At 52.7% G+C, this 21,638-nt stretch overlaps 1 protein-coding gene across 3 annotated transcripts in view; it reads left to right on the plus strand.

Moving 5' to 3' along the window:
* Nucleotides 1-21,638, plus strand: part of Zcchc24 (zinc finger CCHC-type containing 24) — a 42,882-nt gene that overhangs the window by 1,959 nt on the left and 19,285 nt on the right. For all 3 annotated transcript variants that reach the window (XR_004518241.1, XM_010617790.3, XM_010617791.3), the window contains exons 2-3: nt 185-289; nt 5,047-5,247. Coding sequence is in view for 2 of the 3 variants with exons in the window: in XM_010617790.3 (XP_010616092.1) it covers nt 185-289; nt 5,047-5,247 (306 nt within the window). In the remaining variant the exon portion in view is untranslated. The remainder of the gene's footprint in view (nt 1-184; nt 290-5,046; nt 5,248-21,638) is intronic.

A 21,638-nucleotide genomic window follows, 5' to 3' on the forward strand; every position in this document is an offset into this window, starting at 1 on the left:
TTTTTTTTTTTTTTTTTTTTTTTTTTTTTTTTTTTTTTTACACCAGGTCTTGCTCCATAGTTCAGGCTGGCCTAGATCTTATGGCAATCCTCCTGCCTCAGCCTCCTGAGTGCTAGATTTACAGGCTACACCACTATGCCTGGCTTAGGTCAGGCTTTTTATCGAGCACTTTTTTATTGTGCAGGAGGCTGTGAGAAACGTGTGCCTCTTGGTGGCGAAGGTGTCCAGGGGCCCTGGGGAAGGGTCGCCACCCCCATCTTGGCCAGCCCAGCACTGGTCTTGGTCCCAGGTCAGTGAAAGATCTTGGAGATCTGCGCAGAAGCCGGCTGAGTGTGGCTAGGGAGCTTCTCCGTCAGGGAGGGGCTGGTGTCCCCATGGGCCACTACTTGCTGTGTCCATCCTGTCAGCTTTTCAGCCTGAGTGCACCCATAGCCACTTCTGTGTGTGTGCATGGGATGCCTGAGTGCCAGGCACCAGACAGGCCCTGGGGACAGGAAAGACCCTCTTGGGAGAGGGGTGAGTCATTCGTGAACCAGTGGCTCCTTGTCACAGATGGCGGTGTGGGTGCAGGTGCACACATCTGCGTGTGTCAGGTTCACGAGAGGGATGTGGAGGCTTTGGGGGAAGCAGTTGTACCTCACGGGCTGTGTCACTCCCAGCAGATGCCCCCTCTCTGCTGCTGTCCCAGATCCCTCATACACATCTCCGCTTCCTCCGGGCTTTGCCCTGAGCTCTGCACCCCCCTCCCTGGCCTGTGGTGCCCTCTGAATGCCCTGGGGAGGAGAAGGCCCCTCAGCAGTGAACCTGGGTGGATCTATCCCTGCCTTTCGTATCCCACAGCAGAGCCACCATCACCAGGGCCTGAACCCTTTGCACAGCCTAGAAAAGCTGGTGCCACACCTGGCGCTTTCCTCTGGCTCTACTTCCTGTAGAGGAGGCCAAGCTTTGGAAGCTGTGTGGAGGCTGAAATGTCACAGCCCAACACATACTGGCTGTGTTACCTCAAGCAAGTGACTCAGCTTCTCTGAGTCTCCTTTTCCAGTCCTGTAGAGTGAAGCCAGCGGTACTCAGATTGTGTTCTTGCCAGGCAGTGGGAGCTAAGGCAGAGAAAGGATGCAATCCAGTGTGTGATACGTGTACAATTACAGCTCTAGTGTCACCTAGTCTGATTTTCCCCCAGCAGACCCTTACAGTAGTTCCAGGCGTGGGCAGGAGTGTGACACTTTGTCCTCTTTACTCGGGATGAGGACCCCATACTTTCTGCTGGCCACTGGGGTCACTGACCCAGGAGGAAGGAGATGTGGCCCCTACCTTCCACCCACCAGCTGGTACCAGAGCAGTCTGTCTGTCCATAGAAAACCTGGGGCCCCAGCCCTTCCCTGTCCCGCGGGCTCCCAGGCCCTTCCTAGTGGGGGCCGAGAACAGGCGTAAGGAGCAGCAAAACCAATCTGGGTCCCAGGGCAACAGGAGCCCGCTGAATGGTGCCTCTAGGGCCACCCAGCTTCATGGGAGAAATGAGGAGCTGTCACACTGCAGGGAGACTGGAGCGACCCCTTAGCACCAGCAGACCGGCACAGGCAGCGTTGCATGATGGTCTCACGTCTCCCACCAGGGCAGGATTTGGGGCTTGGGACTTAGGGATTGGAACAGAAGGTCTGGGGAGGAGGCCAGGGCCCCGTGGATCTGTGCGCTTCACACTGTTCCGGGAAGCCTGAGGCGGAGTCTAGAAGGATGGCTCTGAGGCCGCAGCACTGGCGCTAAAGCCAGGCCTGGAGCCGGGTTCAGGGGATTCGCATGGCATTCTGGGAAGGGGCAGTGCATGCAGCCCAGGGAGAAAAGCAGAGTCATTGGTGGGGACATTGAGAGGAGCCATTTGTGGCTGATTTAGGGCTGACTGATAGAAGCTCCGAGGCTGCCTGGCCCTTGGTGCAGAGGGAAGATGGGCACCCTCTGTGTGCCAGGCTTGGGGGCATCTCTCAGGACCCGGGCACCTGTGCCTAAGGATGGTAAGGCTGCTGATAGGTGTGCCATCCCTTGCTGCCACACTGTGTATTTTGCAGATGGGAAACCAGGAGGCCAGCACCCAGTCCCACCGGCGTCCTGATCTCTGTCCGGTGCCCGCAGGCCATGAAAACATCCAGGACTCACCTTTCACCTCCATGGCCCGAGCTCAAACAAGGCTCTGGAGAGGAAACAGCTTGCCTCCCTTCCTGCCCTTCCCGCCCTTCCCGGCCAAGCAAGGGGCCTCCTGGCTCAGTCCAGACTGGCCCTGTGAACCTGTACCTCTCTAGGCCTCAGTTTCTCCATCTGTAACACAGAACTGAGGTCGGGTCAGCTGTTTTCTCTCTGTTCTTTAGCTCTGAGGGTCTGCTTGTCTTGAACCGGGGCTTGGGACAGCAGCCACTGTTGGGCTGCAGGACACTGAGTTCGGGAGGCTATGTGTGGAGGGACACAGCTGTGACCCTGGGGAGGCAGGGGTGGGTGCTATCGAGCCACCAGGGAAAGGCCACCTTCATGGAGGCCTCTGGCTGCCCAGGGTGCCTGAGGGGCTGTCGTGGGCAGGGGAGCGTGGCCACAAGTTGGGGGAGAGGAATTTTCAGGGTGTAATTAGTGCACTTTTGGGCATCCACCAAACTTCCCCTTCCTCTTGACAATTTGCTGCCAAGGCAGCCCTGATTCCTGCAGACTTACTGAAATCATATCCAGGGAAAAAAAGAAAGAAAAAGGAAATGGGGGGGGCGCAGTAAGACCGTTGTTATTTGTGAAATTGCATTTCCCAGCTGTGAGGGTGAGTCACGTTTGGAGCTTGGCCCTGCTGCCCGGCTCTGGCTGCTCTGGCGTGGGGTGGGGTCTCCTGAGCTGGGGATAGTCTTTGCCAGAGGCCCCTCTCAGACCTGGCCTGGGGGCCTGGCTAATGGTCCCCAAACTGCCCAGGAGCCTGGGAAGTGCCCATGCAGGCTGGGGCAGGGGAGGGCAAGGAGCCCAAGTCTAACAGGGCAGTTTCAGTTTGGGAGGATGGAAAGTTCTGGACGGTGATGGAATGGTTGCACAGTGAAAATGCCCTTACTGCCACCGAGCTGTGCACCTTAGGGTTGTGTGACAGTGCACCGTGCACGGTGGCACATGCCTGTAATCTCAGCACCCTGGGGGGTTGAAACAGGATGATTGCAAGTTTAAGCCTAGCAGGGGCAACTTAATGACTTAGTGAAACCCTATCTCAGAATAGAAAAAAGCGTTGGGAATGTAGCTCAGCAAAGGCCCTGGGTTCAATTCCCAGTATTACCAAAAAAAATAAGTTACAAAGATTACTTTTATTGATGTGTTTTGCCATACGGTGAAAGATGCTGATTCTAGGCCCTCGGTCCTGAGGGGTACTGAGTCTGCCGAGGGTGGGACCCAGAAAACTGGCTGCAAGTGTCCCGGGTCACTCAGTAAAGTTCGGAAACACTTGTTTAATGTCTATGGTGAGGACTGTAACTCACAGGACAGTGGTAAGAACCACAGCCTGCAATGTGTGTAAAGTTCCGGAGCTGGGGTATCATGGTCACCTGACCCGATGCCCATAGCCCCCTCCCCTGCCCTGACAGGGTGGTCCCCGTGAGCTCACACACTGTTTCCAGGGATGGGGGGCTCTGCCTGCTGGGGGCACTCCATCTCGGGTTCACTGGAGAGCTGAGAAGTCACCCCAGGCTTCCATGCTCTGGGCTTCATGATGGAAGTGGGGAGTGGTAGAGCAGACAGCCGTCAGGACCCACACACCTCCGTTGCCCGGGCGCTGCTATAGTCGGGTGCTCCCCGAGCCACCGTAGATGTGCTGTCTGTCTTTCCTTCCACATTCCAGGCTGGCTTCCAAAAGTGCATGAGCGGGAACAGAGGCCCAGAGAGGGAAAGGGCTGACCCAGGATCACACAGCAGAGTGTGCTGCTGAGGTACCATGGCCCCTGATGAGGAGGGCATGGTGCTCTGGAAGGGGAGAAGCCTACCCTTAAAGAAGGGACAGCAAGAAGGCACGTTAGGGAGTGACCAGGGGAGGAGAGGGTGTATTCCAAACCCCGGGCACAGTTCTATGTCCTCCCTCCCCTCTCTACATTGTCCCCACTCGGAGTCCCTGTTTACCCCAGCTTTGAGGCCCTGGGCCCCATCAGCCTGAAGACTCCCAGGAACACAGGCTCGTCTCCCTGTCAGGCCAAGTCCCCAGGTCCATAGCTCACTCCTGTAGTTCTTGGGCACCTGCATTGGTTCTAGGGGATGCCAAGCTCCATGGCCAGGTTGGTCTTCTTTCTGGCCTCGGTCTTGTCCTGGGAAAGGAACCCACAGCCATTCCTTACCGGCCTCACTGCAAGCCCCACCTTCCCTGGGCTCTAGCGTGCCAGGCCGCCTGGAGCCCGCAACGCCTATAAATAGAGGCTGTGTACACCAGGAGGTGGCCTGGGCCACGTCTGCCTTGACGCTTGGCGGGGTATCTGGTTCCTGTCATCGGGAGGTGGGAGAGGTGGGCCACTTCCCTCTTCTGGCTCCCAAAGAATGGCCAGGGTTGGATTGGCCTCCTGAATGCAGGAGACCAAGCAGAGGACTGGGCTTCAGTCTTCCTTTCTGTAAAATGGAAACTATGCCACAAGCCGTAGTTCCAGGGGAAACTGAGTCGGCGGTGATTTGCCTAATGTCCCTCCACCAGTAGAGACAGAGCCTCAGATCTGACAGGCAGCCTTCTCTACCTCCTTACCTCAGGGCAGCACATAAAGAACTGAGAGTAGTAATCATAGTCACTGTCATTGTCACCAGGGACTGAAGGGTTCCTGAGTGTCAGGTATGGACAGAAACTCTCCGAGACCACTGTCCTATTCCTGTGTCACACACAGGGCCACTGAGGCCCAGTGTGGCTAACTGGCCACCCGAGGACTCACAGTGGGCCTAGGGTTGGATTTGCACTCAGGCTCCTGGAGGCCGGAGCTTTCAGGCAGCCGAGGACACCGTGTGAGTTCGTACATGGGAAGGGGACAGAGGAAATCTCCTGGCCACTGCTGCCAACAACCTCTTTCCCCACAGGCGCTGAGCAGCAGCGTGTATAAGAGCGCCTCGCCCTACGGCTCCCTCAGCAACATCGCTGATGGCCTGAGCTCGCTCACTGAGCGCTTCTCAGACCTGACCCTCAGCTCTGAGGCCCGCAAGCCCAGCAAGCGGCCCCCGCCCAATTACCTGTGCCACCTGTGCTTCAACAAGGGCCACTACATCAAGGACTGTCCCCAGGTAAGGCGGATGACTGAGGGTCTGGGGCTCCCTGGCAACCCAGGTCTATGGGTGGACAAGCTCTGTGCTCCACCTTTTGTCCCCTCGGTGGTTGGGACAGAGATGGTGGGACAGCAATCTGAGTGGGGAGTTCTGGGTCCAGACTGGGCCCCTCAAAAGAGGCTCTGGGCCTTCCGGGCCCCAGCAGCTCCCCTGCAGGGTGGGCCCCATTACGGTGGGGCAGCCGGGCCAGCAGCCTCCTCCAGCTCTCTGGAGGCCCCAGCTGCTCACACTCACAAGGAAGGAATGCGGGCGCCACGCCAGGAATCCAGATGTGCACCCCCTCCCTCAGACACCCCCTCTGCCTCCCTCTGCCTGCAGAGAGGAGGGAAGGGGCTCCTGTCCCCACTTTATGCCCTTCGGAGAGGTCTCGGGCTGAGGAGCTGGGCATCTCCTTGGGCAGGAAGGAGGCCAGGAGATGGAGGGTGTCAGGGGCAGCACCCTGACCCTCCCAGGGTGACCCCTGACGCCCCCATACCTGTGTCTTGGGGATGATGGGAGATAAATTAGCCAACTATCTTTTAAAATTAGAGTGTGAAATTATCAGTGATTCTTTTTCTTACAGTTTTTCATATTTTCCTTTTTTTTTTTTTTTTAATAGTGTGGTACTAGTTTTATTTTATACATGTAATGGCAAAGGAATCCTGGAAACTCTGAAAACCAATGGAGTGTCACCCTCCAGATGTTGGAAGCCAGGGTTGCATTGGGTGGGGCTTCGTCCAGGGCTCTGGGAGGCCAAGATGTGTTTATTGCTCATCAGAAATGGCAGTGCTAGACCCCAGGTCCTCCTGCTCAACGTGTGGACTAGGCAAGCTGCATGGTGTACCCTGGGAATTTGTTAGGAATCCACAGTCCGAGGTCCCCACCTGCACGGTGGGGAGGTCCCCAGGTGACTGTGTGTCCTCTACTTCCACCCTGCCTGGGGTAGCTGACCCACTGGTGGCCGTCCTTGAGAGCCACACCCGCTGAGGCCCTGTGTGCCCCTCCACAAATGCAACACACGAGAGGCCCTTGGCATAGGGACACCGCCAAGACTGGGCCTCCACCCCACCACAAGCATCTCTAGGTCAGGGTAAGGCAACCGAGGACTGGGTAGTTCGTAAGGCTCTGCATGTGGCCTGCCCATCAGCAGCCCCCCGCTGAGCTCACGGGCACTGCCATTCATGCCCACACTCTCCATCCTCCTGTGTGAGGCTCAAAGCCACCCCGAGTGCCTCACCCGGCAAGAGGACACAAGTGCAGGGAGTGAGGCAGAAAGTCAGACAGGATCATGGAGCGAGGCCTTTAACGTGGGTGGCCAGCAACCTCCTACATGCTGGTGCCCAGAGTCCCACTTTCCAGCACCATTCAGGAAAACTTGGCTTTTCCTTTATACAGATCATCATTTCTTAAGCAGAAGGCAGACATAGCAGCCGTGGTCCCATTGCACGGCTGAACACATCGAGTCTCTAGGAGGTGTTGAGGGGCTGGCCAGAATGTGAGTGAGAACTCTGGTCTTGGGACCCAGTGCACTTTGCTGCTCCAAGCTGAGAGGCCCTCCATCTGTGGAACCTCAGTTTCTTTTCTGAGCTGGGTGAAGCCTTTTCTTGGCCCCATCTCAAACCTGATTTTGTCTGGAACTCCTGAAGGCCTTAGGAGCTCCCTGCCCTCGTCAGAGTGGTAAGAGGTCAGCACAGTGCCAGGCACACAGTAAGTGCTCAATAGATGCTGGCTTGCATAACTCTTTGCTCCTTGGGTCACGGTGAAGAGTACACCTATGCTGAGAGGGACTAGGTATTAGGCAGGCTGGAATTTCATCGGATGCCCTTTCTGCCTCACCTGGCCACAAGCTTCAAGGACAGGTGTGGCACTAAATCAATCCCTGCATTCCTTGCTGGATGACAGCACCCAGCAGGTGCTTAGCACAAGTCTTTCTGATGGACGGAAGGGGTTGGTAAGGCTTGTGAAAACCATGGAAGGAAATGAGTGTCATGAATAAACACTTTCAAAGAGTTCGATGTGTATAACGGATAAAGATAGAATGTTTTTTTATAACCACTTTAGTAAGACACAAATCACTCATTAAATAACTTACCTATTTAAAATGTACAAGCCAATGATTTTTAGCATTTTCCAGAGTTCTGCAGCCATCTAGCCATGGCCGCAATCAGTTATACATCCTTTATTTTTTTTGGTACCAGGGATCGAACTCAGGTCCTTGCACTTGCCAGGCACACGGCAGAACCACTGAGCTAAATCCCCAGGCCTATGCAACCTTCTTTATCCATCAAAAAATAACTTAGTGTAGTTGGTTAGTTAGTTAGTTAATTGGTTTATTGAGACAGGGTCTTACTGTGTTTTTCAGGCTGGCTTTGAACTCACTGTGTAGCCCTGGCTGGCCTTGAACTCACAGTGATCTTCCTGCCTCAGCTTCCCAAGTACTGGGAAGTATGCAGCACCACACCAGGGCTTTATACATTTTAGTTTCACCTCCTGAACATCCCCTAGCAACCACTTACCTATTTTTTCTATATAGATTTTCCTGTCCTATATTTCATAAAATTGTTTTGTTTTGTTCATTTGTTTTTTTCATACAAGTTCTCTCTATGTAGTTCAGGCTGGCCTTGAACTCACAGCAATCCTCCTACCTCAGCCTTCTGAGTGCCGGGATTACAGGCATGTGCCACGACACTTACATTTCATAAAATTGGAATCATAGGCTAACATATATGGTTTTGCCCCTGGCTTCTTTCAGTTAGCATAATGTTTTGGGGTTCTTGTACAGTGTGTCAGTTTCCATAACTTGGAAAGTGTTCGGTCATCTTCCATTTTCTGGAAGAGATTGTGAAGAATTGTTGTTAATCTTTAGACATTTGGTGGAATTCATCTCTAAGGACACTGCATTGTGAGTAGATTTTTGATGACTAACTCAGTCTCTTCCCTTGTTCTAGATTTAGTCTGATTGTCTTTTACTCCTTGAGTCAGTTACTATAGGTCACGTATTTCTAGGAACTTGTCTGTTTCACCTAATTTATCTAATGTATTGGCATATAATTGTTCCTCGTATTCTCTTAAAATCCATTTATTTCTGTAAGGTCAGTAATAATGTTCCCCTCTTTCATTTCTGACTCTTGTAATTTGAGTCTTCATTTTCTTTTTCCTGGAGAAATCTAGCTAAAGGTTTGCCAATCTTGTTGAACTTTTAAAGGAACCAACTTTTTTGTGGGGGAATACCAGGGATGGAACTCGGGTCCCTGCCCTTGCAAGGCAGGCAGTGGAACCACTGAGCTAAATCCCCGCCCAGCCCAAGGAACCAACTTTTGATGTAGCTGATTTTTTTCTGTTGTTTTTCTATTCTCTATTTTATTACTTTCCACTCTTAAATTTAAAAAAAAAAAAACTGTGGCAGAATCCACATAACATAAAATCTGCCATCTTGACCATTTTTAATTGTACAGCTCAGTGGACTGGAGTGCATTTATATTGATTTACAACTATCACTACAACCTATCCACAGAACTATTTTTCTTATAAAACTGAACTCTGAACCCTTTGAATTAATTAATTAATTTAGCAACTCCCCCTCCCCCATACAAACCCCCCGATGACCACCATTTTACTTTCTGTTCCTGTGAATCTGACTGCTCTGGGGACCTCCAAGGGTCATACAGTCTCTACACTTTTGCGGCTGGTTTATTTCATTTAGCATGTCCTCATGGTTTATCCATGCTGTGACGTGGATCCGAATTTCCTTTTTAAAGAGAGATGTGTAAGCCTATAGTCAAGGCACAATATCCACAATATTATTATCCACATTATCCGCAATAGCACAAGGGTGGAAGAACCTAGTTATCCATTGGTAGACGACAGACAAACAAATATGGTTTCTCTGAACAATGGAATATTATTCAGCCTTAACTCTTGGCTTTCAACCGTCCACTTTGATCCTTATTATATATTTGCCCAAGCTTGCTTTAGGTTTAGTTTGTTCTTTTCCTTGTTCCTTGAGTTGGAAGACTGTGTTACCCACTTTACATCCTTCCCTTTTAAAAATAAAATTGGGGGGATTTTTACTGTGGTAAAATATAAGATTTATTATTTTAACTATTTTTAAGAATATAATTCATCGGCACTAAGTATATTCACAATGTTGTAAGCCAGGTGTGGTGGTGCACACCTGTAATTCCAGCTCTCGGGAGACTGAGGCAGGAAGATCACTGTGAGTTCAAGACCAGCCTGGGCTACATAGTGACTTCCAGGTCAATTTCAACTACATAGTGAAACCCTGTTTCAACAAACCAAAAAAAAAAAAAAAAAGCCCAATGTTGTAAAACCATCACCTTTATAGATATATATGTATTCATGTGTGTGTGTGGTACCAAGGGCCTCATGCGTGCTAGGTAGTACTCTGCTATTGAGCCTTTATCCATCCCTTTTTATTTTTTATTTTTTAAAATTTTTTGGTACTGGGGATCAAACTTGGGTTGTTGCACTTGCAAGGCAGGCAGCAGAACCACTGAGCTAAATCCCTGGCCCTATCCCTTTTTAATATATATGTTTACAGCAATGAATTTCCCTCCAAGCTTGACCCATGAGGTTTAGTATGCTATATCTTTATTTTCATTTATCATGGGGTATTTTTTTAATCTTTGTTTTGATTTCCTCTCTGATCCATTGGTTATTTAGGAGTGTGTTGTTTAACATCAACATTTTTGTGCATTTTCCAAATATAGTTTAATGATCTCTAACTTTATTCCATTGTGGTCAAAGAACATACTTGCATTTTTTCATCCCTTCTAAACTTGCTGTGGTTTACTTCAGAGTTCAGCATGTGGGCGGTCCTGGAGACTGTCCCGTGTTCACTGGAGGACGTCCCCTGCTGGTGGTGGGTGGTGTGTTCTACAGATCTCTCCTCGGTTTGTTCCGTCTGTTCGTTGACAGTGCTGTTTGCCTTGTTGACATTCTTTCTGGTTTTTCTAGCCATTATTTTAAGTAGGGAGAGTGAGGTCTTCATCGTTGTTGAATTACCTATCTTTCTTCAATTTTGTTAAGGTTTTGTTTCATGTATTTTGGGGTTCTGTTATTAGGTACACCTATGTTTATAATTGTTATAGCTTTCTGATAGAGTGCTTCTCTTGTCATTATGAAATACTCTTTTTTTATCATCTCCAGGAACATTTTTGTTTTTGTTTTTGTTTTGAGACAAGGTCTTGCAATGTAATTCTGGTTGGCTTTGAACTCACTATGTAGCCCCAGGATGGCCTCGAACTCACAATAATTTTTGTTGCCTCACACTCCCAAATGCTAGGATTATAGGCATGCAGAGCTGCAAGGAACAATTTTTGTTTTAAAGTCTATTTTGTTTGGTATTAGTATATCCAGCTTTCTAATGGTTGCTGTTTATGTGGTATATCTTTTTCCCTCTGTGTGTGTGGCGGGGGGTTGAACACAAGGCCTAGTATATCCTATACAAGTGCTCTACCACTAACACACATCCAGCCTCATCCTCTTACTTTTATTTGAATCTGAAGTGTGTCTCCTAGAAACAACATATAGTTAGATCTTGAACTTTTTTTTGTCTGATCTGAAAATCTCTGCTTTTAGGTTGGATTCTTTAATCCATTCACATTTAGTGCTATTATTGGTATAGTTGGATTTATGCCTTGTATTTTATTGTTCCTGTTTTTTAAATTATTCAGCATTTTCATTCCTGCATTTCTCTTACTATTTTCTTTTGGACCCATTTTCTAGTATAATATTTTAATTTCTTTAAGGATGTGTGTGTGTGTGTGTGTGTGTGTGTGTGTGTGTGTGTGTGATTTCCTGATTGGTTTCTGTAGGACTTCTGCATTTCACTTATCAGTGTGATCTGTAGAAATGTTCTTCCTATATGCCCTGTTCTTCCCTGGCTTTGACTTCTGTCCATTTTACTGTTCTGTATCTGTTTGCAGTTCTCCCTTTGTTTATCCTACTTGGAATCAGCAGAGCCTCTTGGATGTATTGATTAAGTTTTTTAAAATCAGAATTAGGGGGCTTTCAGCCATTTTTTTTCATATAGTCCTCTTGCTCCTGTATCTTCTCTCCTGTGGAATACTTGTTTAATGATCTAAATGTCTCTAAAACCCTCGGTCATCATAACCAGTGTAGAATGTGCCTACCCCATCTGAAGGCTGCCTGTGAGCCCAGAGTCTGGAGAAGAAGCAGCTAAAGCATTGCCTGCCCTGTCCTGGTAGAGGCACAGGAGCCAAGGGCTGGTGGTCTGTGCACTGATTCTTTTCCACCCTTAAGAAGTAGACAGAGGGGTCAGAGCTCTACTCATTAGACCATTGGGACTCCCCATGCAGCGTAGTGGCCCTGGGCACTGCAGGAAAGTGAGGAGGCCCTCAACAGAGGCAGAAGGTGTTGGAGGCTGACACTGAATGTTGAAGGGAAGTTCCCCATGAGGGCGGCAGCTGGGTCAGGCAGGGTCCACCTCCAGCTGATCCCAGCACTGTTCCCAAGAAGGCATACCATGGGTCAGGGATTTAGCTCAGTGGTTCCACCACCTGCCTCGCAAGTGAAAGGGCCTGAGTTCGATCCCCAGTACGAAAAAAAGAAGAAGAAGAAGGCATAGCAGCCAGGAGGGTCTGCCATGCAGTCCCCACACAGTGCACCAGCCATGGAGCTCGAGGGTGACAGATATAGTACAGCTCCCATAAAAAGTGAGTGTAACACCGAGCTTAGCGTGTTATTACTAAATGAGCACAGCATAGTGCATGTAGGTCTCTCAACAACTCTCTCATCAAGGTACAGTTTGATAAAACCAAGGCCCAGAGATGTGAAGGTGACTTGCCCAAGGTCACACAGTGAGTGACGCTCAAAGCTGGGACTGCAACTCAAGTCCTACTCATTCCAGAACTTGGGCTTTTTCAATGACATCCTGCCATTGCCCTTAGCATCCAGACTTAATCTCTACTATTATTTCCAGAAAGCTTGTTTCTTTAAAAAGGTGACCTGCTAGAAATAAACGGGGCTGAGGACCATTTGAGAAAAAGCTGTAACTGCCTCGTCTGACCACACCACGTGTCCAGCCTCAGAGTACCTGTTGCCTTGAGGAAGTCAGTGGGCTCAGGGTACCCAGCTCTGGTGGCAGCAGAGCCCATTGGCTCCAGGAGAGGAGCAGCTGGCATCTGCCAGCCACTTGCTGGGTCACCTGACATCTTGTGCAGCTTCTGCACACTGACAGCACAGGGCCAGAGGACCTGAGCCTGCTGCACCTGGGCCTGTCTGTGCTCAGCAGGGCCCTCCCCTGTCCTGCAGAGATGTGAAGAGCAGTGCTGGCCACTTGGGGTTTGCCAGGAGATCCCGGTTCCTCCTGGGGCATATGGGAGGCCTCCAAGGGGAGGAAGATGGCCCAGTCAGGACAACATTCTGGTGGGAGATACTGTGTGCCCCAGAGCCCTTTTGGGGGGCTGCACTCTGGGGAGGGTAGGGGTCATGGCAGGAGCAGGTGCCCAAAGGCAGAGTCTGTGCATAGGGCAGGGAGAAGCCATCCAAGGTTGGGAACTGGCTTAAATTAGAGACCACTCGGCTGCTGTAGAAACCAGCCTGTGAGTGTGTACAGAAGATTGGCTGACAGATCCTAGGGAGGATGAGGCTCACACTGGGGAACCAGCGCTATGACATAGAGAAATTTATACTCTGGTTGGTGAGGTCAGACTGCAAGTACAAGTCAAGAACAAAATAAGGAAGTATCCGATGGGATTAAAAGTATAAAAGAGTCCTTTGATGACCTGATGACCCCAAGAGGCCAACTTCTCCCTAACAGTGAGGACATTGCCCGGGCCCCATGATACTTTTAGGGTCCAACAGAAGTGTTTCCATTTTCATTTTTAAAACCAGAAGACATGGGTGTGGTGATGCACGCCTGTAATCCCAGCACTCAGGAAGCTGAGGCAGAAGTATCACTGTGAGTTCAAGGCCAGCCTGAACTGCATAGCAGAGACCCCATCTCAAGAAAGAAGAGGAAGGGCAGCAGCATTGAATTTATAATTGTGACTCCACCCTGGATATTTGTCTTTAGCTGTTGCAATCAGAAAATAGAAACAATTCCCTTATGGGGAAGCCTACAAAGGCAAAAGTATCCAAGGACACGAAAGTCACCACACAGCCTTGAAGATGGGTGGGGCTCCTTTCCCTCAGGTGGCCATATGTGGTGCTCTTATGTAGGGATGGGAAAACTCCGACGGCTGCCTTTCTGCTAAGGTCCACACAGGGTCCACGCGCCACTCAGATGGACTGTGTCGCCGGTGAGGGGGCATCTCGGTGAGGCCAAAAGAAACAGCTTCCAAATTGATACTGCCAAAGAGCTGGGGATTTAGCTCAGTTGTGCCACCGCCTGCCTTGCAAGCACAAGGTCTCAAGTTCAATCCCTGGTACCAAAATAATAATAACAAGAATAATAATAATAATACTGCAAAGGACAGAGTTCTAGTTTGAGTTCTGCATGCTGTTCTTCTGTGCAACCTTGGTCAAGTTGCTTAGCTTCTCTGGGGCACCTGCATCTGGGGGTTGATGCTGCACACAGCACCTCTATAAGGATGGAGCTTGGTGTGGGATGGAGTGGGATGGGGTGGGAGCCCAATGTCCTTTCCCTGCACCTCCCTCTACCCTGCCCAGCCACACCCAGCCTGGCAGCTACCTCTCAAGAGAAATTCTCCAAGCCTCGGCCTCTACCGAGACTTCCTTGGGGAGCAGCGGTTACTCTTGGAAGGCACCCAAGGGGTGTAGTTACCTGTGCCTTGGTGTTCTGCTAAGCCGGGCATGGGAGAGGTCAGGGAGGGCTGGAACCCAGGGGAGCGCCATTCCTGAGCCAGCCGCCCCAGCTGCTAATGCAACCCAGATGTCAGACAGAACATAATCATCTCCCCCACCCATCTGGCAGCTCAGGTTTCTTGGAGATTGCAAAAGAAAAAGAAAAATAGAGCTGGGGGAGAATCGAGTCCTACAACAGCTGAAGCCTTAAAGGCAGGCTGGGAATAGTTTTGGGGTTCTGCTGGGAAAGGTAGGTGTAAGGAGACAGGGGAGGAGGAAGTTAGCCCAGGCTCCCAGACCCCTGGCCACCCAGTCTCATCATCCTTAGGACCAGACATGCTCCTTACCCTGGCTTGGCTCAAACTGATCCCCAAGGGCTTGGAGAGTCCAAAGGTGCAGCAGGCTGAACAGCCCATTCCCTGGGGTTGCCTGGGGCTCCCAACCCTGCTCTCCACTCTGAACTCACAGCTGCACTGAGTATCCTCTGGGGTCACAGTGCCTGGAGCCAGAGCAGGATAGAGCAGGACTATACATATGTGGGATTTTCCCTGCAGAATCTCGGGGACCTGCCTCTTCCAAGCAGGGTACACAGAAGAAGTGTTCTCAGGCTAGAAAGGTTTAGAACCTTTGGTTAGTTTAGACCTGCTGTGGTTTGGGTGTGGTTGGAGCATGTACCCTAAGGGTTCATATGTTGAAAGTTTGGTTCCCAGGGTGGCAGTGTCAGAGGTAGTGGGACCTTTAAGGGGCGGGGCCTAGGGGGAGGTGGTTAGGTCATTGGGGCTCCATCCTTGGAGCGGATTGGCCTGTTCTCCTGGGATCCTGTTAGTTCTCAGGCAAAGACTGCTACATAGAGCAAGCCTGGCTTCCTCCCTTCTGTTGGCTTCCTGTCTCACCATGGGACATCACTCTGTAGGATCTCATCATGGTGTCATCATCAGGAAGCCATCCCCAGGACTGGAGACATGCTGTCTGGACTTTCAGCCTCCAAAACTGTGGGCTAAAGAACTTCTTCTCCTTAAAAGTACCTAGCTTCAGATGTTTTATTATAGTAATGAAAACAGACAAGACCCATCGATGCCTGGGTGGGGAAACAGTACCTTTTCTAGCAACTGGCCTATGACTACATGTTATAAAAAATCTACAGAGGGAGGAAGGAAGGGAAGGAAAGAAGGAAAAAAAGAAGGAAGGAAGAGGGGAGGAGGGAGGAGAAGAGGAAGACAGGCAGGCGGCCAACAGCATCCCTGGTATCACCATGGAGGGAAGCCTGGGCCCAGACCAGTATCCCATCAGGGACCCGCTGCAGGTGACAGCACAGGCGACTCCTCTGGAGCCCAGGCTGTCTGGCTGCAGGGCCTGGGCTGTGGCATTCTGGCCCTTGGCCCAGGACCTGGAATGTCATGAGCACTCGGAGAATGCCAGCCGGGATGGGTGTTGATGGAGGCAGGGCAGGGGGCAGTGACTGCTGCCTGGCAGGTGGTGACGTAGGTGCCGGAGCCCAGGGCCATGACCTCAGCCCCCACCTCTCCGCCCCCTCTGATCAAAGTGCAGTGGCTCCAAGCCCAGCTCTAAAGCTGCGGGCCATGTGTGACCCCCAGCAATGACTCTTACCAGCTGTGTGGTTTGGAGAAAGGATCTTTCTAGGCTTCAATTTCCTCCTCTGTAAAATGATGATAGAAAAAGTCCTACCTGGTGGGACACTGGGAAGCTCAAGAACTATTCCCTCTAACGTGCTGGTCAGCACACCCAACATCACACATACATTGAGATAGGCTGCTGAGACTCTGTTAGTAACATGTCCCAGTCAGCTGCCTGGAACTGGCCTGGAAAGACCTAGAGGTCTGAGTGCTTTAGGGCTGGGAGCCTTCCAGCAAGGAGCTGCCTCTGGGACCCACAGGGAGGCCTGGTGACCAGGCTGTGCTCTGTCAGGGCCCTGGGTGGGGCAGGGAACAGCGCTCTGGGTCTTTTCTACCCACGACTCTGCTCCAGGAGGAGGGCAAGGGGCATGGCTGGAAGGTGGCCAGAGCCACCCGTGTACCATCAGCCTCCCTCTGGCCCCGGCAGACCCCTGGACTTACCGTGTGCTCGCCCTGCCTGGCTCCAGCCAGCAGGCACAGCAGGTACAGTGAGGGGTGTGCAGCATGGGGGACTGGGGGTGGCCACATCTACATCCTTCCTACATGTGGGTGGCCGGAAGGAGCCTCGAGAGCCAGTTTCGCATCCTCAGTTCTCCTTTCAGAAGGCACACGGTGTGATGTGGGGCCCCGAAGTCCCGAGTGTCGGCACTCACCGTCCTGGTCCTCTGCTGGGGGCTGGGGTAGGCCAAGCACAGGGGCCAGGAGGCGGCAGGTCCTGACTGGCTCACAAGCCCTCCGGAAGAGAATACTCCAGCACAGGGCAGCTGCACCCGTGTCTATCACCTTGTCACTGCTGACCCCCGGAACCCTAACACACGTGTTGTACAGAGAGGTTCATTCAGAAAGTAAGCCGGACATCAAAGTGCAACGGGCACTGGCAGGCTCAAGCGAGGGCCGCATCCCACACGGAAGGTGAGAGAGGAAGGGAAGGAAGGAGGGGCTGGGCTTGAATCTCCCATACCCTCCTCTTGTGAGAACTGTCTTGATCCACTTGAGGGCACACCCCAGGGACTTCCCTAACGACCTCCCACCAAAGCTGCAACACCTCCCAGTATCTCTGCCCCTGGCATCCAACTCCCAGTACAGGGATAGTCAAACCGTACCGGAGTTGGGCTGAGCAGCTACGCAGTGTCACTTCCTCCAGGCAGCCCTCTCTGATTTCTCTTGTTATCTGAATGCCAGGAGGCTCCCACACTCATGAAGTCCTCCTCTGTGAGTCTCTGGGGCCAGCTCCTGGCCGGTACCTCTCACATGGCTCATTTTCATCTCAGAGTCACTTGGGGAGGAGCTGGCTCTGCAAGGCCCACAGCCGGAATTGTTTACAGTAAAAGACACATTGTCACGGATCCCCTTCAAAATCCTACCCCTTTGCTTCAAACCCGCTTAACCCATCCCTTCCCGCCACTTTCTGAAGCAGTTCTGGAGGTCCTCTTTCTTGTGTGTCTTTTGTCGCACAGCCAGTCGTGCTGGCTGCCCCATATCCTGAATCGATTCAGAATGTTCATCTTTCATGATCATGCTGCTCTGGGGAGGAGTCAGAAGTGTCCTGGTGCCAGATCCGGTGCACAAGGTGGGTGAGGACACGGTCGAGTTTTTCATGCCTCTCTGTCGGGGGGCTCTTGGCGGCAGCAGTCTTTATCATTTTGATCACACCTCAGAAAGACACTCAGGAGGGAAGACTTTCAGAACTGCTTCAGGAAGAGTTAAGGACAATGAGATAAATGTGTGTTTGAAGCCTGGGAGAGGATTTCAAAGGGGATTCACGACAGTGTGTCCTTTTCTGTCATCAATTTTTTGAACATGTAAACATTGTCTTTTTCTGTAATCAGTTTTTTTTGAAATTTAAACATAGTTTGATCACCTTGTGTATTCTTTCCTACGTGCACATCCTCGGGGGTTCCCCAGCCTTTGAGCCCCCCAGCCTGCAGTGCCTTTCTCTGATCCTCTCCCGCAGTCCTGTTTCGGAGCCCTGCCTCCCTTGGAGAGTTCCCCCCGAGTCAGCCCAGGCCTGCAGGAGCTTGGCCTTGTGGGCTCCGGGTCCCTGCGTCACCCAGGTCCCAGCGGGGCAGAGCTGCCCAGGAGCTTGTCAGATTGCAGGGCCTGGGAGGCAGGGAAGCAGCCAGGTCTGCGGGATCCAAGTATGCGTCGCCCACGGAGGTGGGCTGTCTACTCACTCCGAGGCACATTAATGTTAGGGAGACGCTGCTGCACAGTCCCCCGGCCCCCCTTCCCCACCCCAGAGGCTGCCTCTGGCCTTCTGTGGCGGGTGAGGATTCCTGGCTGGAAATCCCCGTCTCAGGGGAGAACAGCTGCCCAGAGCCAGGAGAGTGGCAGAACAGAGTTGAAATGGCACAGCCTGGTGACACAACCCACAGTTGTCCCAAGTGCAGTTCCCAGCAGTTAGCGAGGAGGCCAGACTTGGGATGGGGCAGCGACAAGGGGCCACCCTCAGCCTGGGTGCAGGAGACCGGGTTTCCCGCCATCAGGCCAAGGGCATCTGTGCCAGCTCTCTGTCATCACAGGCCAAGGGCCCAAGCACAGCCGAATGCTTTGGGTTAGATGTGAGAAGCAACTTCCTAACTGAGCAGGAATGGGCAGGAAAGGAGGGCTTCTGCGCCCTCAGGTGTGCAGCCTGTGTGAGGTCAGGAGGCAGAGTGGGAAGGGATTCCAGGTCCTCTGTGCCGCCTCTGCCTTGAGACCACTGTGACCTTGAGAGGCCATGTAACTGGTGCAAGGTTGCACAGCAAGCTGGTGACCGAGGAGCCCTGGATTCCTTGTTAACTGGCTCCTAGAGGCTGGGGACGGACCTGGATACCCTCTGCAGGCCTCCTCCAGAGCAGCCTGGTTAATTTTGATTGCACAGGTCAGGGAGGCTTTGGGAGCCTGCTGCCTCTGTGTGTCCCACTCTGCCTTGGCTGGACCACTAGGAGCACCCGTGGAGCAGGAGACCTCTGACACAGCTGCAACAAGTGGGGTACAACTCTGGAGCCATAGAGAGGAAACAAGTGCAGAAGGAGGAAACAAGTAGAAGCCTAGAGGCTCTGAGCTTGGTACTGGGACTGGGGATTACTGCTGTGTGTCCTCAGGCCAGTTACTTGCTGTCTCTGTTTCCCTGTCTGATCAGATCAATGATCTTCAGCTGGGGCTTCACATTAGGATCTTAGGTGTTTGGGTTTGTTTATTTTGGTGGGTGCTAGTAGATCCAGGAGAGTGCACATGCATACATCCAGGATAGGCCTAGGCATGGGCAATTTTTTTGTTTGTTTGTTTAGCTCCAGCAGCGTCTGTACAGGAGGCCAGGTCAGAACTGTGGCCCTAGGGCAGGTGGGGAGGGGACTGTGCTGTCAGGGTCCTGGGAACACGAGATGACAGGGCCCACTGAGACCTGGAAGCGTACTTCCTCCGGGGCCTCCTCCTAACCCCGCCTGGTGTTCTGCCCCAGATAGTTAGGGTGCGTGATCACAAGGCTGCATTATTCGGGGAAGCCAGGCTTCCCACACCGCACGGCGGTGGCACTTGGTGGTTCCTCAGTCCGTCCACGTGCAGGCGATGTGACTCTGAGCCTTCTGCAGGGTCCGTGTCCCCATGTGCCGGGTGCATTGCTCTCCGAAGTGAAGATTTTCCCGTCAATGATTGGGATACACTGTTGCTCTGAATTCTAGAGATTCCAAGAATCTCGGCTCTTGCGGTGCTAACATTTTGCAAAATTCTAAATTCAGCAACTCTGCGATCTGTCATACCTCTGGGCGGTTGGCTGCCAGGGGCCAGGGCCTGGCCTTTGTCTCCCTGGGACAAGGTGGTGATTGTGTGGGCTTTGGACACGTGCCCTGCCCTCCCGGCCTGCTGGGCCTCTCTGGGGGCGCATGGGGTGCAGACAGCAGAGACCCGAGGAGCTCCTGTCTTGCTCCGGCTCCAGCTCCAGTGCTCAGGACTGGAGGGATGGTGCAGCAGGAAGCACAGCAGGAGACAGAGACAGCAGCTGGAGCTGGGGTCCAGTCCCTGGTCCTGTTCCCCAACCGGGTCCTCCAGCCAGACCTTCCCAGGCGTGGGGCTCTGCACAGAACACCAGCTTCTGTAGGACCAGCCCCGTGACTCCGGATGACACATTTACAGTGATTTCACCAGCCCAGCCCACAGAGTCTTCCTTTCACTCCCGGAGCTGTGCCCGCCGTGAGGCAGGGCACACCGCACTGGGAGACTGGGAGACTGGGAGACGGGCCGCTGGGCAGCCAGGTGTGGGCCTGCCCCTCACTCACTGTGTGACCTCAGAAAGGCCCTGCGCCTCTCAGGGCCTGTCCCTGCCAGGGCCACTGGGTGGTAATAAAGGGTAGGAGGGGACCGAGCTGGCCACCACCACGTTTCCAGGTTACTGCCCTCAGCACAGAGCCGTCCTGCTGGAGGAGGCTGGGTGGATTCACAGTGGCTCAGAGAGTGGAATTCTGCAGTTCAGAGTCTTTCCTGGGTTTTCAAAGGTTGCTGTTGGGGCAAAGGAGAAAGAGACTAAAGGCCTTGGACAGCTGAGATTTTAGGCACATAGGACATGGTGGTGGGGTGAAGAGGGTGGTGACAGCTCCTCTTTCCTGAATGTCAACTGGGAGCTAAGCACTTTGCGCTCGTGAGCTTAATTTCTCTCAGCTTTCACCTGACAGGTAGATACGGCTCTCTGAATTTGAACCTAGGAAACTAAGGCACAGGGAGATCCCAAAACATCTCCCAAGCTCTTGTTGCCGGTAACTGGCAGAGGCAGGATTCGAACCCAGGCCTGCAGGGCCAGCAGCCCGTGCTCTGTTGCACTTGCTTTGGCTGGAGGAGAGGATGCAGGCCGCACAGGGGAAGAATAACATCTCCCCACTGGGCCTCAAATAGTGGTGCCAGGGAGCCAGGATGTTGTTTGCTTTCCTCTAGTGCTATGATTATCCCAGTTTTCCATGTAGCTCTTTCTGTCACTTTTAGAAATCCATAGCCAGCTGTGGCTGATGGGAGCTGATAGGCACAGAGTGGCCCCGCATAGCCACACACACTCTTGGGCCACACATGCCGCAGTCCACCTGATATGCGCTGGCCAGGCTGGGCTCCTGCAGCCACCTCCCTTGGTCCTGGCATTAGTATAAAGAGCCCCTGTTCTGATGTTGGCCACTCGCTTCCTGTCAGCTGCTTAGCCCGGTGCAGGCTGGTCACCCCAGCAGTGGTGGCGAATCTACGGAGGAGCGCTGCAGCAGGCTTAGGGTATCACTGAGGGCTTCTGCACCCTCTTTCCACACCTGGGATTCTGACTCTCTGGGTGCTGGGAGCCAGGCAAGGTGGGAGGGACAGGAAGGAGCTCATGGGGTAATCTGCAGACTTGCTAGGGACTTGGCTTAGGATTCTACCTGGTTTCTAACCCCAGGAAGGGATGCTGGCTCCTGAGGTGTGGCCGGTGGCAGGCAGAGGAGCCCTCCCTGCTCCCAGCACTGCAGGCCCCACGTTCAGAGGCCGGATGGTCCTGGAACCTGAGCTCTGTCTGGCCACCACTTGGGCTCTGCAGTCCCGGAGGCCACCTCACCTTTCCTGGCCTCAGCCTCCCCTTCTGTGAAGTGCAGGCCCCATGGGGTGAAGGGGAGCCTTCGGGGTGATGCCTTCGAGCTGAGCTGTGCATATGCTGTGCCGCTGGGCACCGACAGCCTGGCTGCTCTTCCTGGGGCTGTGGCTTCCCCCTCTCCTGGCTGAGCTTGCTTCTGCTGTGGACTCAAGACCTTTTCCACTCAATCTTCCTCCCCGGCTCAGAAGAATCCTTGGGGGCCTGGCAGGCGGCGGGGACAGTGGAGAGGCCCTGAGCCTCCTGTACAGGACCCAGCAGAGTCATCAGCCCCCTGACCACACCCCTGCCACAGAGCCAGGACTCTCAGCCGACGCCCAGAGTGGTCAGGCTTCACACTCCCACTCTCAAGGCCGTCCAAGGCCTCTCAC

This window comes from Fukomys damarensis, unplaced genomic scaffold (assembly GCF_012274545.1).
Source record: "Fukomys damarensis isolate Sample0158 unplaced genomic scaffold, DMR_v1.0_HiC HiC_scaffold_20, whole genome shotgun sequence".
Lineage (NCBI taxonomy): Eukaryota > Metazoa > Chordata > Mammalia > Rodentia > Bathyergidae > Fukomys > Fukomys damarensis.